At 50.1% G+C, this 18,111-nt stretch overlaps 1 protein-coding gene across 3 annotated transcripts; it reads right to left on the bottom strand.

Moving 5' to 3' along the window:
• Positions 1-3,436: 3,436 nt before the first annotated feature.
• On the bottom strand, positions 3,437-16,951 carry TCEA2 (transcription elongation factor A2). 3 transcript variants are annotated; one of them, XM_075571544.1, is made up of 10 exons: positions 16,785-16,951; positions 15,286-15,348; positions 15,032-15,137; positions 13,982-14,051; positions 13,737-13,870; positions 6,223-6,279; positions 5,912-6,066; positions 4,618-4,764; positions 4,374-4,445; positions 3,437-3,627 (listed from the first exon to the last, which is right to left on the bottom strand). In XM_075571544.1, exons 2-10 carry the CDS (start codon positions 15,310-15,312, stop codon positions 3,619-3,621), a joined length of 777 nt encoding a protein of 258 aa, XP_075427659.1. In that variant the 5' UTR covers positions 15,313-15,348; positions 16,785-16,951; the 3' UTR covers positions 3,437-3,618. The 3 variants fall into 3 exon arrangements, with proteins under 3 accessions (XP_075427659.1, XP_075427658.1, XP_075427660.1); XM_075571543.1 differs by having other exon boundaries at positions 16,708-16,951; XM_075571545.1 differs by lacking the exon at positions 16,785-16,951 and adding an exon at positions 16,418-16,686.
• Positions 16,952-18,111: the final 1,160 nt, after the last annotated feature.

Genomic DNA, 18,111 nt, shown 5'->3' on the forward strand with positions numbered 1-18,111 from the left:
ATGTTGCCTGTGCTTAATCTTCCCGGGGGGGGGTTGGGGGGAGAGAGAGAGGAATCTATACACTGATAATGAATGTGCTGCGCTGTATATTGATGCTGTGTATCTATCCAGGGATAGTGAACCCACTGTTCTGCATAATGATGAGTATCGCTATACATATAATGAACGCTGCTCCAGACGACAATGACCTGATCATGAACATGCCACGTTGTATATTGACGAGGAGTATCTCTACGGAGTGTGTGTGTTCACAAAACTGAAGTAAACGGAGGGTGCATACCATACAAAAAAGGAAAACAGGACAGGATCTCCTATACTTAAAAAAAAAAAAAACCCCACTGAGATCTTTCTCAAGAGCAAATAAATAAGGGTCAAGCAAACCCAGACATACCCAACCCCTCACACTGTGTCTAATCCAAAAGTGGAGCCAAAAAAACATAATGACACCCCCAGTGATGTCACAGGAGTGACAGGCAAAGTGACTGGGGCCTCGGGAGCCGCTGTGTTGTAAAGGGGAGAGAATTCTAAAGCGGGGGATGTGGAATATACAGCAGAACACTTAATAAGGGAATAATGTGGCAATAAATATCTAATAGTGCAGCGATCTGTGTCAGCACTACCACCGGAGGGAATTCTAAGGCTGCGCCACCCGTGCCGCGGACCGCACTCACGCTTGAGCGTTCGGGTGTCCGGCAACATTTTCTGTCAGTGGGAACCGGGCAGGGGGAACGGAGCTGGGGGAGGAGGGGGGTGGCCATCAGTAGCAGGGGAGCAAACACAATAACATGTCAAAAACAGTGTCTCCGTATATTTTGAAGTGGCAGCGATGTGTGTTAACCCATTCAGGTTAGTCATTTGTGTCCTTTCTGCTATGGACGTCCGTGGGAATGCAGCCAGTCGCCTCCAACAGCTGATTCACAAGCCCCACGGGTGGGGGGAGGAATCCACAGCAGGGGAGCAGAACACCGCACCTTTATTGGGTATATCTGGGTTTGCTTGCCACTTATATATTTGCTGTTGAGAAAGTTCCCATTGGGGTCCTGATACGTTGAGTCAATAAATGCCACTTTTGTTTTTAGTCGCCTTGCCATCCCACTCAGTGGCAGGTATCACAGGTGTGGCAGAACGCAGATGCCTCCTGCGAGGGCTTTGATTCCCCCTTCCGCCAGGGTCACCCTAATCCCCTGCCTAGGTAAAAGGTGCTCTGGCCCGACCATACGAGGCCAAACCAGAGTAACAGCAGCGCCGGCATCCAGCATACCAATGGTCACCGGTCAGAGGTGCTTGATCCGGACATCGGTGGGACCAAGCCCGACTGGCGACCTGGGGTGCTGCTTCGGCTGGAACAAGGGAGTGTGTTGCTGCAACTGGCATCGGGAACATAGGTCAGGGTGCTGGGTCATTTGGGCTGCCTATCCAGGTGACTGCCTGGGCTGCTGGAGTACGTTGCCCAGGCCCTGCACCCTGGGGCCGGAGAAGCTTGGGGCAGTCGCTTTTCATGTGCCCTGTTTGGTTGCACCTGAAGCACCGTCGTTCATGGGCGAACTCGGTGGGCGCCGGAGGAATGCTAGTAGGCACGATGGCTAGCTGCCAGGAGCTCGCATCGATATGGGCAGGATCGCACTGTCGGGGCCAGAACAGCACTGCAGGGTTAAGGGGCACCAGGGGCCATCCAGAGCTAGGGCCAGGCAGCCACGAAGTCATCTACCAAGGGAAGCAGAGGCCCCGCTTCCCAGGTCTTCCTGGATGTCCACTGGCATACCCACTTCTGTTGCACTTCTTCTGCCGTTGGGAGCCTCCACCGACTCATCGCTGGAGTTGGCAGGCGATTTCCATAATCCGGAAGGACCCGGAACCACCTCGGGGCTGGCCATTGCCTCAGCTCTAACCACTGCGCCTCATACACTACCAGGTCAGCGACCTGCTGCTTCTTGTCATGGTTCCCGGTAGGTGCTCTACACTCCTCCCACTGGTGTGCGATCCGGTCCATGGTCCAGGACCGATACTTGGCCGAAATAGTAAGGGGTGTGTGTCCAAGCACCAGAGCAGTTGTAACTCTGAGTTCTGTGGTCTTCAATAATGAGACCTCACTCAGGACAGATATTCCTGGAAGACTATTGGTGCTGAGCCTAGCGATCCCACTGCTGCCACCAGAAAAAAGACATGGGAAACCAGGACTATCACACCAGGGATCAATTCGCCAGACAGAATTAAAGTTAATAAAAAAATGAATTAATTGGAAAATATCTACAACTGGGAAACACCCTACAGGCCTAGGTGCAGGGACCTCCGTGAGTAGATTTTCCCTGTAATGCTCCCATGCAGTGTCTAACAGGAACTGAACTGGACCCACTGCCTGGAACCGGCGTTTGAACTAAAACAGGCACAGGCCCCGACTACGCAGGGGCCTCCTTCCCCACCTGTTATACCTCATGGTGACATTATGTATGCACATAGGGAAGGTCAATGGCAGGTGCCTCCAGCTTTACTTGGTCCCTGATTGGTGGGTTAAATGCAACATGAAGTTACATGAAAAGGAGTTACACGAAACTTGCAACATTCCCTCCTGAACACGGTGTTAACCCCTGCTTCCTGAAGTGCTGTGACCAGGCTACACAACACACAACGATATATACAACACACAGAAAACGATATATACAACACAACACACACAACGATATATACAACACACACGATATATACATCACACACCGATTATATACAACACACCACAATATATACAACACACACACAAAACGATATATACAACACACACACAAAACGATATATACATCACACACGATATATACATCACACACAACACACACCGATTATATACAACACACCACAATATATACAACACACACAAACACAACGATATATACAACACACACACACAGCAATATATACAACACACATTATAGACAGGTAGGGGTAATGGCGGGCTTAACCTTTATTAGAAGCAGTCAAATGTACCCCTACCGTCACAACAATTAAAGAATGCACACATAACGAATGTACACACACACACACACACACAGACACACACACACGTGTTAAAATGTATCACTAAATAAGGCATTCTCCTTTATACAGATCTGGGGGGTTTAATGTGGGCAAATGTCCTCCGCGATCCGCTGTTGAGCCTGCGATGTGTGCACGCGAAATGCGTCAGGAAGTCTCCATATGCACGAATTCCACATTTCTTTTTAATTAACCTCGGGTCCATGGTAAGCTGCTGCTCGAGCAGCGATCACACACCCGACGACGTTTCCGCTGCAGGTGAGCGAGACTCACCGGCCCTTATTTACCAAGCAGACTTCACCAGCGCAGGCGGGTGGGCCCCTTACAGAAATCTGCCGCTCTGTACGGCGAGCTCCGGTATTGGAGGGAGATATATATATTTTTTATTTTAAAAACACCCAAAATCCAGAAATGGCAACAAAAAAAACTAATATTTAATTAACAAAAATGAACATTTTGTGAATACATACCAAAACAAATGTAAAAAAAAGAATAATGGTCACTTAATGGGGAGGTGGGGGGCGGGGAGATGGGTGGGGTCTGCGCTGCTCTTCGTGCGGTGGGGGGGGGGCCTCTCGGGTGGTCTGCGGGTCATTAACAAAACTGCAAAAAAAGGAAGATCAGAGTTAGAAATCCTGAAACTTTTATATCCAGCACGAATTATTTTCGCAATTAACCCATTCAGGGACGGAGGTCAGAAACCTCGCTGCTGCTGCCGGCCACTCAGCAAAGCCTCGCTGCTCTGCGTGGTTTTATTTCTCTGCAATACGGTATCAACCCCTCCGGCAGTGAAGGGGTTAATAGTCCAAGCTGCCATTTTCCCCCCGTTTGGATATGTGCATCAATACAATCCACACAGTGATAAGTAATTAGCTAAGTTGCCGATCGATCGGCGAAGATTCGAGTCGGGGGTTCACTAAATGGATGTCAGTGGAGCAGAAGAGGACCAAAGATGCAAAGTTCTGTGGGGAAGATCACGTTACCAGGCAGTCACTAGATACAATTGGTGCACAATAAGAGGGCAGGGCTCAAAAAGGGGTGTGCCAGAGCCTATTTCACATGGGGAAGGGGACGTGACTTTGTAAATGGTTGCTATAGAAACAAAAACAATGTTTGTTACATTATAATACATTACACTTGCTGGATTTCCCGAAGACAGCTCTGCTGCACACATACATTGGATCTGCTTACATACTTGCCTTTGGAGTGGGACACCTCGGTTTGGGACTCACTGCAGTACACACACACACACACACACACACACCACTAAGTCCCTTCACTTCCCTGAGCCTCAGCTGCAGAGGAGGAAGCTCAGGGTTTGAGGAGGCGACGCGGATCAAAGCGCTCACCTTCCAGCGGTTCCCGCATTCGTTGCACGCGACATACGTTGTCATCGGCTCGTCAGCGCTTCGAATCTGCACCTGAGAGCGACACCGGGAGTGAGGCAGGAAGAGACGAGCGGGCGATACACTCTCGGGCCCCGCCGGGGCTCCGAACGGGGGCAGGAAGAGAAGGTGGTGGGTGGGGGGGGGGGGGGGAAGATACACACTCTCATACTGTGTAACTGCATAGAGGAGCAGGCGGGGGCAATACCTGCGTGTATGTGCAGTTCTTCTTCTTGCACTTGCCGCAGGTGAACAGGTCAGTTTGCGTCCCTCCTGTCTTCGCCATCTGATGCTCCTGGATGGCCGCCTTAGTCATCGCTTTCCTCATCTCCTTCAGCTCGTTGCTGGCCATTTCCTGTCAGCGCAGGAAGACAGATAAAAGCCTGACCCCTGTGCACTCCTTCCCCCCTCTCCGTGCCTCCTTCCCTCTCTGTGCTCCCCCCTCTCTCGTCTCTCTCCCCCTTCACCTCGCAGCTCACAACAGGGATATGCGCCGGGCTCCACGCTCTCCTCGGTTGGTGTTCCCGCTCTGTGTCTCTCTCCACTCCTCACAGCTCATGACAGGGATATGCTCGGGGGGGGGGGGGCTATGTCTCCATCCCTCTGTGCTCCCCTCTTTCGGTCTCGTGTCCTCCTCTCCTTCCCTCTGTGCTCCCCCCCTCCTCACCTCACAGCTCATGACAGGGATATGCTCGGGGAGGGCGGGGGGCTATGTCTCCATCCCTCTGTGCTCCCCTCTTTCCGTCTCTCGTCCTCCTCTCCTTCCCTCTGTGCTCCCCCCCTCTCTCTCTCCACTCCTTATAGCTCATGACATTGATATGCTCGGGGGGGCTATGTCTCCATCCCTCTGTGCTCCCCTCTTTCCGTCTCGTGCCCTCCTCTCCTTCCCTCTGTGCTCCCCCCCCCTCACCTCACAGCTCATGACAGGGATATGCTCGGGGGGGGGGGGCTATGTCTCCATCCCACTGTGCTCCCCTTTCCGTCTCTCGTCCTCCTCTCCTTCCCTCTGTGCTCCCCCCCTCTCTCTCTCCACTCCTTATAGCTCATGACATTGATATGCTCGGGGGGGCTATGTCTCCATCCCTCTGTGCTCCCCTCTTTCCGTCTCGTGCCCTCCTCTCCTTCCCTCTGTGCTCCCCCCCCCTCACCTCACAGCTCATGACAGGGATATGCTCGGGGGGGGGGGGCTATGTCTCCATCCCACTGTGCTCCCCTTTCCGTCTCTCGTCCTCCTCTCCTTCCCTCTGTGCTCCCCCCGTCTCTCTCCACTCCTCACAGCTCATGACAGGGATATGCTCGGGGGGGGGCTATGTCTCCATCCCTCTGTGCTCCCCTCTTTCCGTCTCTCGTCCTCCTCTCCTTCCCTCTGTGCTCCCCCCCCCTCACCTCATGACAGAGATATGCTCGGGGGGGGGGGGGGGCTATGTCTCCATCCCTCTGTGCTCCCCTCTTTCCGTCTCTCGTCCTCCTCTCCTTCCCTCTGTGCTCCCCCCCCCCCTCACCTCGCAGCTCATGACTGCTATCTGCTCCGGAGTTATAGCTCCGCAGAGGACATTCTTTCTCAGATCCGGATTCCTGCCGTCTTTGAGGTTTGAGATTCGGCTCCGGATTCGGTTCTTGTACTTCATGTCCGTGTTCTGCACCTCCCGAAAAACAAGTGAGGGGAGCTAAGGAATCGACACACGGGCGTGCGCGTGGGTATGAAGCGGCGCTGCTCCTATTCCCCACGGAAACCCCTGCTGTTTGGGACCGAAAATCTCATGCTTCCCCCTCTCCCCACAGCCTCGCTCACTCCCCACAGCAAAAAGGATATCCTCTTCTATCTCTGCTGCTAACAGCTCACAGTCTGCACCGATTGTGATGTGATCACCTGCATGAGGAAGGAGAGGAGAGAGAGGGAGAGAGAGACAGAGAGACAGAGAGGCAGAGGGAGAGAGAGGCAGAGAGAGAGAGAGAGAGGCAGAGAGAGAGAGAGAGGTAGAGGGAGAGAGAGGTAGAGGGAGAGAGAGGTAGAGGGAGAGAGGCGCAGAGGGAGAGAGAGGTAGAGGGAGAGAGAGGCAGAGGGAGAGAGAGAGACAGAGGGAGAGAGAGAGACAGAGGGAGAGAGAGGCAGAGGGAGAGAGAGAGACAGAGGGAGAGACAGAGGGAGAGAGAGGCAGAGGGAGAGGCAGAGGGAGAGAGAGGCAGAGAGAGAGAGAGGCAGAGGGAGAGAGACACAAGAGAGAGAGAGAGACACAAGAGAGGGAGAGAGAGACACAAGAGAGAGAGAGAGACACAAGAGAGGGAGAGAGAGACACAAGAGAGAGAGAGAGACACAAGAGAGGGAGAGAGAGACACAAGAGAGGGAGAGAGAGACAAGAGAGGGAGAGAGAGACACGAGAGAGGGAGAGAGAGACACGAGAGAGGGAGAGAGAGACACGAGAGAGGGAGACACGAGAGAGGGAGAGAGAGACACGAGAGAGGGAGAGAGGGAGAGAGAGACACGAGAGAGGGAGAGAGAGACACGAGAGAGGGCGAGAGAGACACGAGAGAGGGAGAGAGAGACACGAGAGAGGGAGAGAGAGACACGAGAGAGGGAGAGAGAGAAACGAGAGAGGGAGAGAGAGAAACGAGAGGGGGAGAGAGAGAAACGAGAGAGGGAGAGAGAGAAACGAGAGAGGGAGAGAGAGAAACGAGAGAGGGAGAGAGAGAAACGAGAGAGGGAGAGAGAGAAACGAGAGAGGGAGAGAGGGAGAGAGACACGAGAGAGGCACGAGAGAGACACGAGAGAGACACGAGAGAGGCACGAGAGAGACACGAGAGAGACACGAGAGAGAGGCACGAGAGAGACACGAGAGAGGGAGACAACAAAGGTAGGGAGGGAGGGAAACGAGACAGAGAGAGAGAGACAGAGAGAGACAGAGACTGATGTAAGTATGCAAAATTCTAGCAACATCATTACCATAAACAAGCATACACCACATATGCAGTCACAGCAAGAACTTCCAAAGCGCAAACTCTCCTCATATGTAGGAAAAAATATATAGCATTAAGCAAGTGAAAACACAGTGTTGCGTGAATAAAATTCTTACATTTACGCTCTGGTGAAAGTCAACGTTTTTGAATGTTAAAAAGCTCTGTGTCGTAGGTTGAGAGATCAAGAACTCCCCAAAGTCATACAATAAAAGAGAAAATATACAGCACAGAACAGTTTTTTTTATGAATATAAAGGTGAGCAGTGAGCCCATACAAACTCACATGCTCCACGATAAAAATGAGCGTTTTGACGACTCTGGGTCCCCAATGTCGGTGTTCTGCTATCACACGGATGGTGGATGGTAGCTGGTAACACTCGGCTGTCCTTGGTCTTGCGTAGAGTCACACTTCTGGGTTTCCCTGGTGGATGACATCACGGCGTCGACAAAGTCAACAGGACCGCTCAATTCAGCTACAGCTTGTGCAGGGAGCACAGAACTCACAACGCTCGTAGTATCACAGGATCACCCTACGCGTTTCGTTCCACTGCGGGAACTTCCTCAGGGGTGCCGTAATAGTCCATAATACACTGATCTGATATATAGTCCCCAAAGTCAACATCACAACGCAAGGGGCGGCGCAAACATTAATTGAACAGAAAAATTTAACAAACAAAATGCAACATTTGGGAAACTGTAACAGGACAAGTTACACTAATTCAATGTGTATTGGACATATGGATCATTCTATGGAGAGAACAGACACCAATTAAAAATTTGTCACAAAATAAAAACAAAATCAGAGAGAATAATCCACATCAAGGATGAGACCACTGATAGTGGAATAATTAAGATCCATAAATATGTAATGCAATATTTAGATGTAATGCAATGTATTTCTATTTAGATAGAAGATGAATTACGGTAGTGCCTCAACTGTACCTTCCCAGATAAACAGTATGTCATCTATGTATCTTTTCCATAGCATCAAATTCCACCGAGGAGACTTTCAAGATTAAAAGTTTCATAAGTTTTAAAAGCACATCAGTTGATTATTTACCAAGTTGTCCGTCTGGGTTACAATATGTCGGCCGGACTATACGAGCGTTAAGAGTCAGGATCCTGGAGCACATCAGGAACATCACTTTGGGCTTAGAAAGTCGTAACGTGTCTTTACATTTTAAACTTTTCCACAAGCCGCATCCCATAAGTCTCCCGTATTTAGGTATTGACCAAGTAAAATCACATTGGAAAGGAGGGAACAGAATCCTGGATGTTTCCCAACAAGAAATTAAAAACTCTCAAACCTCAAGATCTTAATATAGAGATAGATCGGAATTCCTTTTTGATTGAACATTATCTGCGTTCATCTTTAGCAAGTGTTCTTTATTTAATCTTTTGTACCATTTTATATATTTTTATATTATTTTTGTTATTGCATTACATATATTTATGGATCTTAATTATTCCACGATCAATGGTCTCATCCTTGATGAGAATTATTCCCTCCGATTGTTTCTATTTTGTGACAAATTTTTAATTGGTGTCTGTTCTCTCCATAGAATGATCCATATGTCCAATACACATTGAGTTAGTGTAGCTTGTCCTGTTAGTTTCCCAAATGTTGCATTTTGTTTGTTACATTTTTCTGTCAATTAAGATTTGCGCCGGCCCTTGTGTCGTGACGTTGACTTTGGCGAGTATATATATCAGACCAGTGTCTTATGGACTATTACGGCACCCCTGAGGAAGTTCCCGCAGTGGAACGAAACACGTAGGTTGATCCTGTGATACTACGAGCGTTGTGAGTGCAGAAGCTGTAGCCGAATTGAGGGCTCCTATTGGCTCTGTCGACGCCATCCACCGGGGAGACCCGGAAGTGTGACTCTCCGCTAGACCGAGGACCGTCGCATGTTACCAGCCACCATCCGTGTGATAGCAGGACGCCGACATCGTGGACCCAGCGTGGTCAAAACGCTCATTTTTATCGTAGAGCATGTGAGTTTGTATGGGCTCACTGCTCACCTTTATATTCATAAAAACTGTTCTGTACTGTATATTTTCTCTTTTATTGTATGACTTTGTGGAGATACCGTTCTCTCAACTTACGACACAGATCAGATGCAATCTGACAGCATTTTAACATTCAAAAACTTTGAATTTCACCTCCACCCACAACATGAGTGGAAATGTAAGAATTTTATTCACTCAACACTGTGTATTCACTTGCTTAATGCTATATATTTTTTCCTGCACATGAGGAGAGTTTGCACTTTGGAAGTTCTTGCTGTGATTCTAATTAAGGGTGTTGAGAAACACCCTTCTACCAGCTGCACCTCTCTCCATATGGCGATTATCACTAGCACTTTATATTATAGTGTTCGCTGTATTATCAATCAACCACCCAAGTGTTAAGGTTTGCGCTCTCTTTCTTGCTGCATCACATATACAGTGCAAGATAGAGACGTACATAAGTACTAGGAATGCACCCACATTTATCAACAAAGACTAGTCACTAAAATCTTTTTTTTTTTTTTAAACTTTCAAAAGGAGCTCACTGAAAAGGTATAAGCTATCAAAGATGGGATCTTTTCAAATTAGCAGCTGGAACATTCAGGGCCTGAATGCTTCAGCTTTTGAGTCTAAAACACAAGACCCACTTTATAAACAATTTGATGAAATCAGACATTTTTATCCTACACGAAACATGGATCCAATCAGAGGAGACGTCTCTCATACCTATGGGTTACAGGGAGCTCCTACTACCTGCCCAAAAACACAGAGGTGTGAAACGAGGCCGCCATTCAGGCGCAATCATAATATGGTATAAGGAGGAGCTTAAAAGCCAAATAAACCCAATTAGAAGAGGATATACCCACAGGTGACTACAAATAAAAGGCTCCATGCTCAACCATCGATATGACATATACCTATGTACATCCCCCCTCCGACTCCTCATACTACAAGCCAGACATCTTTGTGATCCTGCAGACAGAGGCAATTCACTTTCAGACCCTGGTCAAAATGCAGATATGTGGAGACCTCAACGCCAGAACAGGACTACATATCTACAGATGGAAATAACTACATCTTTGGAAATAACATGTACTGTCATAGCTCTGTGACACTCCAAACAAACAGCTATGAGAGCACAATAAACAAGAGTGGTAAAGAGCTGCTGAACCTGTGTCGCGGTCTGGGACTGTACATAACCAATGGACGGACAAGGGGGAGACTCTTTGTGCAGATACACATACAGCTCTGTGCTGGGCAGCAGCGTAGTGGATTACGCAATCACTGACATAGACCCACAAGCCATCAGTGCTTTCATAGTCACACCAGCATCACCCATATCAGACCACAATCACACCCTGCTCTTTATTAACAGACCAGACCAACCAAACAACACAAGAAACCCTTCTCCAACCTTCATAGCCTGAAAGTCACCTACACATGGACATAACAGAGCCTCGCGACATACACACAAACAATCAGCAGTCCAGAAGTCGGAAACCTACTCCAAAGCTTCCAGAACACAAACTACGATCAGAACAAACACGGAGTAAACCTGGTGGTAAGAAATGTCAACAAAATATTCCATCTAATAGCAAAAAATCAAACCTGGAAAAAAAACAAAAATCAGCCGTAATAGACCAACAACAAACTCCAAAATCAAAGGAAAATGGTTTGATAATGTAACACCCTTAGAAAAAGCCTACGAACAATGTCAAACCAAAAACACATAGCCCCAAACAATACAGAACTATTGACAAGGTACCACAAACACCTTAAGCACTACAGGCACAACCCCAAGACAAAACAGAACCACATTGCCAAAAATTAGAAAGAATTGAAGAAGCATTGGATGAGAATTATTTTTGGCAAACTTGGAACCATCTTGATACAAAGACAGAATAACAGACACCTGGCCGTTCAGAATCTGGAAAAACTACTTTGAGGACCTTTACCAAGAAATCACAGAAGAAAACCTGACACAAGAACAAAAACAAATCCTCACCAAACATACAACACTGGAGAACATTATAAAAGATAACCAAAACCCTCTGGACAAATCAATTACAATCCAGGAAATAAAAGAAAAATTAAAACCAAGAAAGCCAGTGGACCAGATGGCATTCTACGTGAGATGCTGAAGTACAGAATCCCATTGATACAAGAAGCTCTACTCAAAATGTTCAACCTGGTCCTTACTACTGGCTACCTCCCTGAACTATGAAACCAAAGAATGATAACCCCTATTCGCAAGAAAGGAGACAGGCTGGACCCATCTAATTACAGAGGCATCTGTGTCAGCAGCACCCTGGGGAAACTGTCCCACAGCATCTTGAGCAGCAGAATCCTCACCTTCCTGACAGAGCAGTGTACACTGAGTAAGAGCCAGACAGGCTTCCTGCCAAATCACCGCACCACCGATCACATCTATACCCTAAACCGCATGATCAATAAGCACATCCACAACACCAACAAGGGCAAAATCTTTGCTTGCTTTGTGGACTTTAAAAAGGCCTTCGACTCCATCTGACAGCCAGGTCTATTGCAGAAAATACTAGAGAGTGGAATAGGGGGGAGAACATCCGACACCATCAAAAGTATGTACTCTGAAAGCAAATGCTGCGTGAAATTTAATAACAAAAGGACAGACTTCTCCCATCAAGGCCGTGGAGTTAGACAGGGCTGCAGCCTGAGTCCCACACTTTTTAACATATACATCAATGAGCTTGCAGCAGCCCTAGAATCCTCCTCAGCACCTGGGCTCAACTTGGCTGGCACAGAGATGAAATCTCTACTTTACGCAGACAATCTGCTCCTGCTGTCACAAACAGGACAGGGCCTCCAACAGAAACTGGAAATACTAGAACATTTCAGCCAGATCTGGCCACTCTCTGTGAACCTAGACAAAACCAGAATAATGGTATTCCAGAAAAAAAATCTAAAAAAAAAAAAAACATCCAACCATATCGCAATTCACACTGGACGACAATGCACTGGAACAGACAGCGAGCTACACATACCTTGGTCTGACAATCAGCTCATCAGGGAAATTCAACCTGGCTATAAATACACTGAAGGAGAAGCCCGCAGAGCATTCTATGCAATAAGAAAACAGCTGTACCACCTCAAGCCACCAATAAAAGTCTGGATAAAAATATTCAACAGCATCGTCACGACCATCCTTCTGTATAGCAGTGAGGTGTGGGGTCCTGTGACATACCCAGACTCCACACACCCATCCGTCTGTATGTCAGCGAGGTGTGGGGCCCTGTGACATACCCAGACTCCACAAAATGGGATACCAGCCCAACCAAAATACTGCATCTGTAATTCTGCAAACACCTTCTCTAAGTACACAGGAGTACATCAAACAATGCATGTCGGGCTGAGCAGGGCCGCTTTCCTCTACTGCTCACTGTACAGGAGAGCACTGACATTCTGGGCTCACCTAAACACCAGCCATCCACAGTCTTACTGCTACAGAGCAATGAGAAGCCAGGACCTCCTCACTAGACCATTTGCCATCAAACAACTTATCCTCTCACTCCCAGAACAAAACCCCACACAGGTCAACAGCCTGCCGAAAAAACAAAATCAACTCAATCGCCAGCTAAATGAAGGAGCAGTATCTGACTATGTGGGAAAATAATATCCAGTGCTCAAATAAGCTGGAGACCTACCACAGCCTTCAGAGAAAATACACCCTGGCATTCTACCTACTGAAGGGAAATGACCTAAAGCAGAGACAGACCCCGTGGAAGTACAGAATGAGCACCCACAGCCTGGAAATACAAACAGGCAGACAGAGAACTGGAAGCCCCAGGAGATGAGACTGTGCCAGCGATGTAAGCTAGGAGAGGTGTGTGAGAGACACAGGCAGACAGACAGAACTGGAAGCCCCGGGAGATGAGACTGTGCCAGCAATGTGAGCTAGGAGAGGTGTGTGAGACACAGGCAGACACAGACAGAACTGGAAGCCCCGGGAGGTGAGACAGTGCCAGCGATGTGAGCTAGGAGAGGTGTGCGAGACACAGACAGAACTGGAAGCCCCGGGAGAAGAGCGATGGGAGCCAGGAGAGGTGGAAGATGAAACACACTTCAAGCTGCGCTGCACACAATACTCTGAAGTGAGGAGTGCCCACCTGGAGAAACTCACAGCTCTTATCCAGAGAGTGCGATGACAGAGAGAGAGAGGCGACAGAGAATCAATGAGACAGACAGAGAGTGAAAGAATAGGAAGAGAGAGAGAAGCAAAGTAGGAGTTAGCACTGGATTTGTAGATGTTGCAGGGAAGGGGTTAATGGGGTGATGCTCTGCAGGTATATAGTGGAGGGGTGACGCTCTGTATGCCTCTCCGCACCGTCTGTTTGCAGCGCCGCTATCAGCATCTCTCTGCACTTCGTACGCACGGAATCCGAGGTGACAGGGAGTGGGGGGAAACGCGTCATCTTCGGGGTTACCGGAGTTTTGGGGACCTCGCTCTTCTTGGCCGAACTGCAGGAGAAATTCAGATAAGCGTGATGATGGACTTGAGGAAGCCCCTGCCCCCCTGCATGCACCTGTGGGAGGAAGCCCACGATGGAAAGCCCCACTCCCTGTGCATACCTGGGCTCCTTGGAAGAGGTGGGGGAGGTGGAACTCTGATGCTTCTCCTCGCCTTGCTGCTCCGAGCTGTCTGCAGGGGAGAGACATGGAGGCCACACACCATGTTCTGCATGGGAGGGTCTCAAGCTCTCCAACCCCATCTCGTGCTCGGCTTGGGAGGGGCGTGGCACTCTAACCCCACCTCTTGTGTTCTGCATGGGAGGGGCTAAGCTTTGTAACCCCCAACTCCTGTGCTCTGCATGGGAGGGGCTAAGCTCTGTAAGCCCCAACTCCTGTGCTCTGTATGGGAGGGGTTCAGCTCTGCAACCCCACCTCCTGTGCTCTGTATGGGAGGGGTTCAGCTCTGCAACCCCACCTCCTGTGCTCTGTATGGGAGGGGTTCAGCTCTGCAACCCCACCTCCTGTGCTCTGCACGGGAGGGGTTCAGCTCTGCAACCCTACCGCCTGTTCTCTGCATGGGAGGGGTTCAGCTCTAACCCCGCCTCCTAAGCTTTGCATGGGAGGGGCTCAGCTCTAACCCCACCTCCTGTTCTCTGCATGGGAGGGGTTCAGCTCTAACCCCACCTCCTAAGCTTTGCATGGGAGAGGCTCAGCTCTGCAACCCCGCCTCCTGTGCTCTGCATGGGAGGAGGGGTTCAGCTCTGCAACCCCACCTCTTGTTCTCTGCATGGGAGGGGTTCAGCTCTAACCCCCACCTTCTGTGCTCTGCATGGGAGGGGTTCAGCTCTAACCCCCACGTTCTGTGCTCTGCATGGGAGGGGCTCAGCTCTGCAACCCCACGTCCTGTTCTCTGCATGGGAGGGGCTCAGCTCTAACCCCACTTCCTATGCTCTGCATGGGAGAGGCTCAGCTCTAACCCCACCTCCTGTGCTCTGCATGGGAGAGGCTCAGCTCTGCAACAACACCTCCAGTGCTCTGCATGGGAGGGGCTCAGCTCTGCAGCCCCACCTCCTGTACTCTGCATGGGAGGGGTTCAGCTCTAACCCCGCCTCCTGTGCTCTGCATGGAACAGGCTCAATGCAATCTAAGTGGAAAATGTAGGCTCCTCACCCAGCAGCTTTTTCCAGGACTTGATGAGGGATTTGGAGAGCGTGATGACCTCGTCGTCATTGCTCTGCTTCCTCAACGCGTTCACAGACATCCCCACCCGTGTGGACTGGAAGAGAGGAGAGTGTGAGACCCTACAGTCCCCATCTAAACATACTGCAAAAGAAGACTGTAGGGAGTATGCAAATATTGAGCTGCTGGGAAAGTCTCCAAGGGAGTGTGAGTTTGGGGGGACGCTCTGTGCCCCCAGACTTTACCTGCAGTAGTTCCAGATTTATAGACATGCTCTTCAACTCCTTGAGCAGGTCCAGAGCCCCGTCCTGCAAGAGATCAAACGGTGAAGTGACACCCCGACACGTGACCCCAACATTACAGATTAACCCCAACAAAGAGAGGGGCCAGCAACACACACGTAGAATACTTGGTATGTTTCAGTCACACTGCTCTGTAAACCCTCTGGCTGAAGTTGGGGTCCTGAAACAGCTAAGAGGAGGTTGTGTTGTATTTTGGGGGATCTGTCAGATTTGTTTTTTTTAGGGGGGGGGGGGAGAATGTCAGGAAATCAGATACTGACTGAATTCTGGGACCAGTAATTGTCCTTGGGGATGGGGGGGTGGGGGTGGAAGATAGGTACAGGTTTGGGGGATGTGTTGTCTGGGAGGCAGAACCAGAATTTGGGAACGGTAGAGGAGGGTTCTCTCTGCTCAGCTCTTCAGCGGCTCCTGTAGGTTTTAGGGCCACTTAATATTTCAAGGGCTCATATCTGGGGTCCTTTAGGTTTAGAGGGGAGTCATCGTTGAGATCCACCAGGTTATATGGAGCCCCTGTCTGGGATTCTCTAAGGCTACGCTTATAGTGCCGGCGACGGTCGCTGGAAAATCAAATTGAGATGACTTCCAGCGATCGCGACCAATCCCTCGCGCTTACTATAAGCGCACGCAACGGCGGCAACGCATTAGTTTTGCCGCGACATTGCGTCGCTATCGCCATCACTATAAGCGCAGCCTAAGTTTGGGAGATCCTGTCTCGAGGTCCCCAGATTTGGGGGGGATCCCTCATGTTTCAGGGGGTTCTGGCAGGAGAGTCCCTCAGGGAGTTCTGGCAGGAGAGTCCCTCAGGTTTCGGGGGTCCTGGCAGGTGGACTCAGGTTTCAGGGGGTGTCCCTCAGGTTTCAGGTCGTCATAGCAGGGGGGTGCCTCAGGTTTCAGGGGTCCTGACAGGTCCCTCAGGTTTCAGAGGGTTATGGCAGGCGGGTCCCTCAAGTTTCAGGGAGTTCTGGCAGGGGGGTCCCTCAGGTTTCAGGGAGCTCTGGCAGGGGGGTCCCTCAGGTTTCAGGGAGCTCTGGCAGGGGGGTCCCTCAGGTTTAAGGAAGCTCTGGCAGGGGGGTACCTCAGGTTTAAGGGAGCTCTGGCAGGGGGGGTCCCTCAGGTTTAAGGGAGCTCTGGCAGGGGGGTCCCTCAGGTTTCAGGGAGTTCTGGCAGGGGGGTCCCTCAGGTTTCAGGGGGTTCTGGCAGGGGGTCCCTCAGGTTTCAGGGGGTTCTGGCAGGGGGGTCCCTCAGGCTTCAGGGAGATCAGGCAGGAGGGTCCCTCAGGGTTTCATGGGGTCCATCAGATGTAAGGGGGTCCTGTCTGGAAACCCCTCCGATTTGGGGGGGGGGGGAGTGTGGACCGGGACTCGCCGTGCTTTTCTTGGCCACCATCTTGTCCAGCTTCTTGGCGATCCGCACGACCTCCTCCCCCTTTGTCGTCATCTTACCGTACCCGGGAGCCTCGGCGCCTGGATGCCCTCCCGGCCTGTCCCCGGCCTGTCCCCGGCCTGTCCCCGGCCTCACCCTGCGCCCAAACACACAGGCTGCCGCCCTTCTGTAACCAGCCGCAGCCTGTAGCCAGGGACCCAGATTCCGAGGGTCCGCGCACCCCCACCGCTACCTGGGATATGTAGTTCTGAGGACGCCGCTTCCTCGGCAGTTCTCCCTGCAGCCCCGGCCAGGAGGACACTACAACTCCCAGACGCCTCCGCTTTCGAGGCAGGCACAGCGGCCCGCTGGGATATGGAGTCCTATGAAGTACCAGTTGCTGCAGTATCACTCGGGCGAGGTCAGGTCCCAAACTACGAATCCCAGCGTGCACAGCGCGGCGGCCGTCACGCCTATGCTATTATTGATGCTATTATTGATGCTATTAGATGCTATAGATGCAGAGTGCAGAGGATTGCAATATACAGACACAATGCAGGGCATTCTCCTGTCACCCTACCCACTGCAGAGCATTCCTCCGTCATTTTACCCACTGCAGAGCATTCTTGCATCACATTATACAAACCACAGAATATTGCTCCATCACCTTATTCTATACTGAAGAGCATTGCTCCACCACCTTATTACACACTGCAGAGCATTGCTCTGTCATTATTGCACACTGCAGAGCATTGCTCCACCACTTTATACACACTACAGAGCATTGCTCCACCACCTTATATTCACTCCAGTTTATTGCTCTATCACCTTATTATACGCGCTGCAGAGCATTGCTACATACAGGCACACTGCAGAGCATTGCTCCAGTATCATATTTACCAGGAACCTAAAAAAAAAAAATCAAGTCACTTTTGACTGTGTCACTGTGTCTCTGTGGGAGGAACAGACTGGGTGGGTCATTGTGTTACCCTGTCACAGACTAGATGGGTACACAGGTCTCTCCTGCCTGTGTCATTGTGTCAACCTGCAGTGGGATGGACAGACTGGATGAGTCTTTGTGCTTCAGTAAGGGAAGTCAGACATGCTTGGGATAGGCATAAAGTTCTCCTAAATATTAACGAAAGCCAAGAATCAAATAGGGGCTGACGTTTAACGGCAGGTAATAAAACCCTATCGGTGTCATTGTGTCACCCTGCAGTGAGAGGGACAGACTGGACGGGTCACAGCAGGTCCCTTGTGTCTGTGTAACCTTGTTAATGTCCATCTCTGTGTGGGAATCCTAGGGTAATAGCACTAGCATTTAAATATAGTAGAATGAGCATTAAAGGCATAATACAACATGTTACCCAAGCTGAGAGTACAGGTCAATCTTTAGGGGACATTTAA

Source organism: Ascaphus truei, chromosome 15, assembly GCF_040206685.1.
Source record: "Ascaphus truei isolate aAscTru1 chromosome 15, aAscTru1.hap1, whole genome shotgun sequence".
In the NCBI taxonomy this organism is placed as follows: Eukaryota; Metazoa; Chordata; class Amphibia; order Anura; family Ascaphidae; genus Ascaphus; species Ascaphus truei.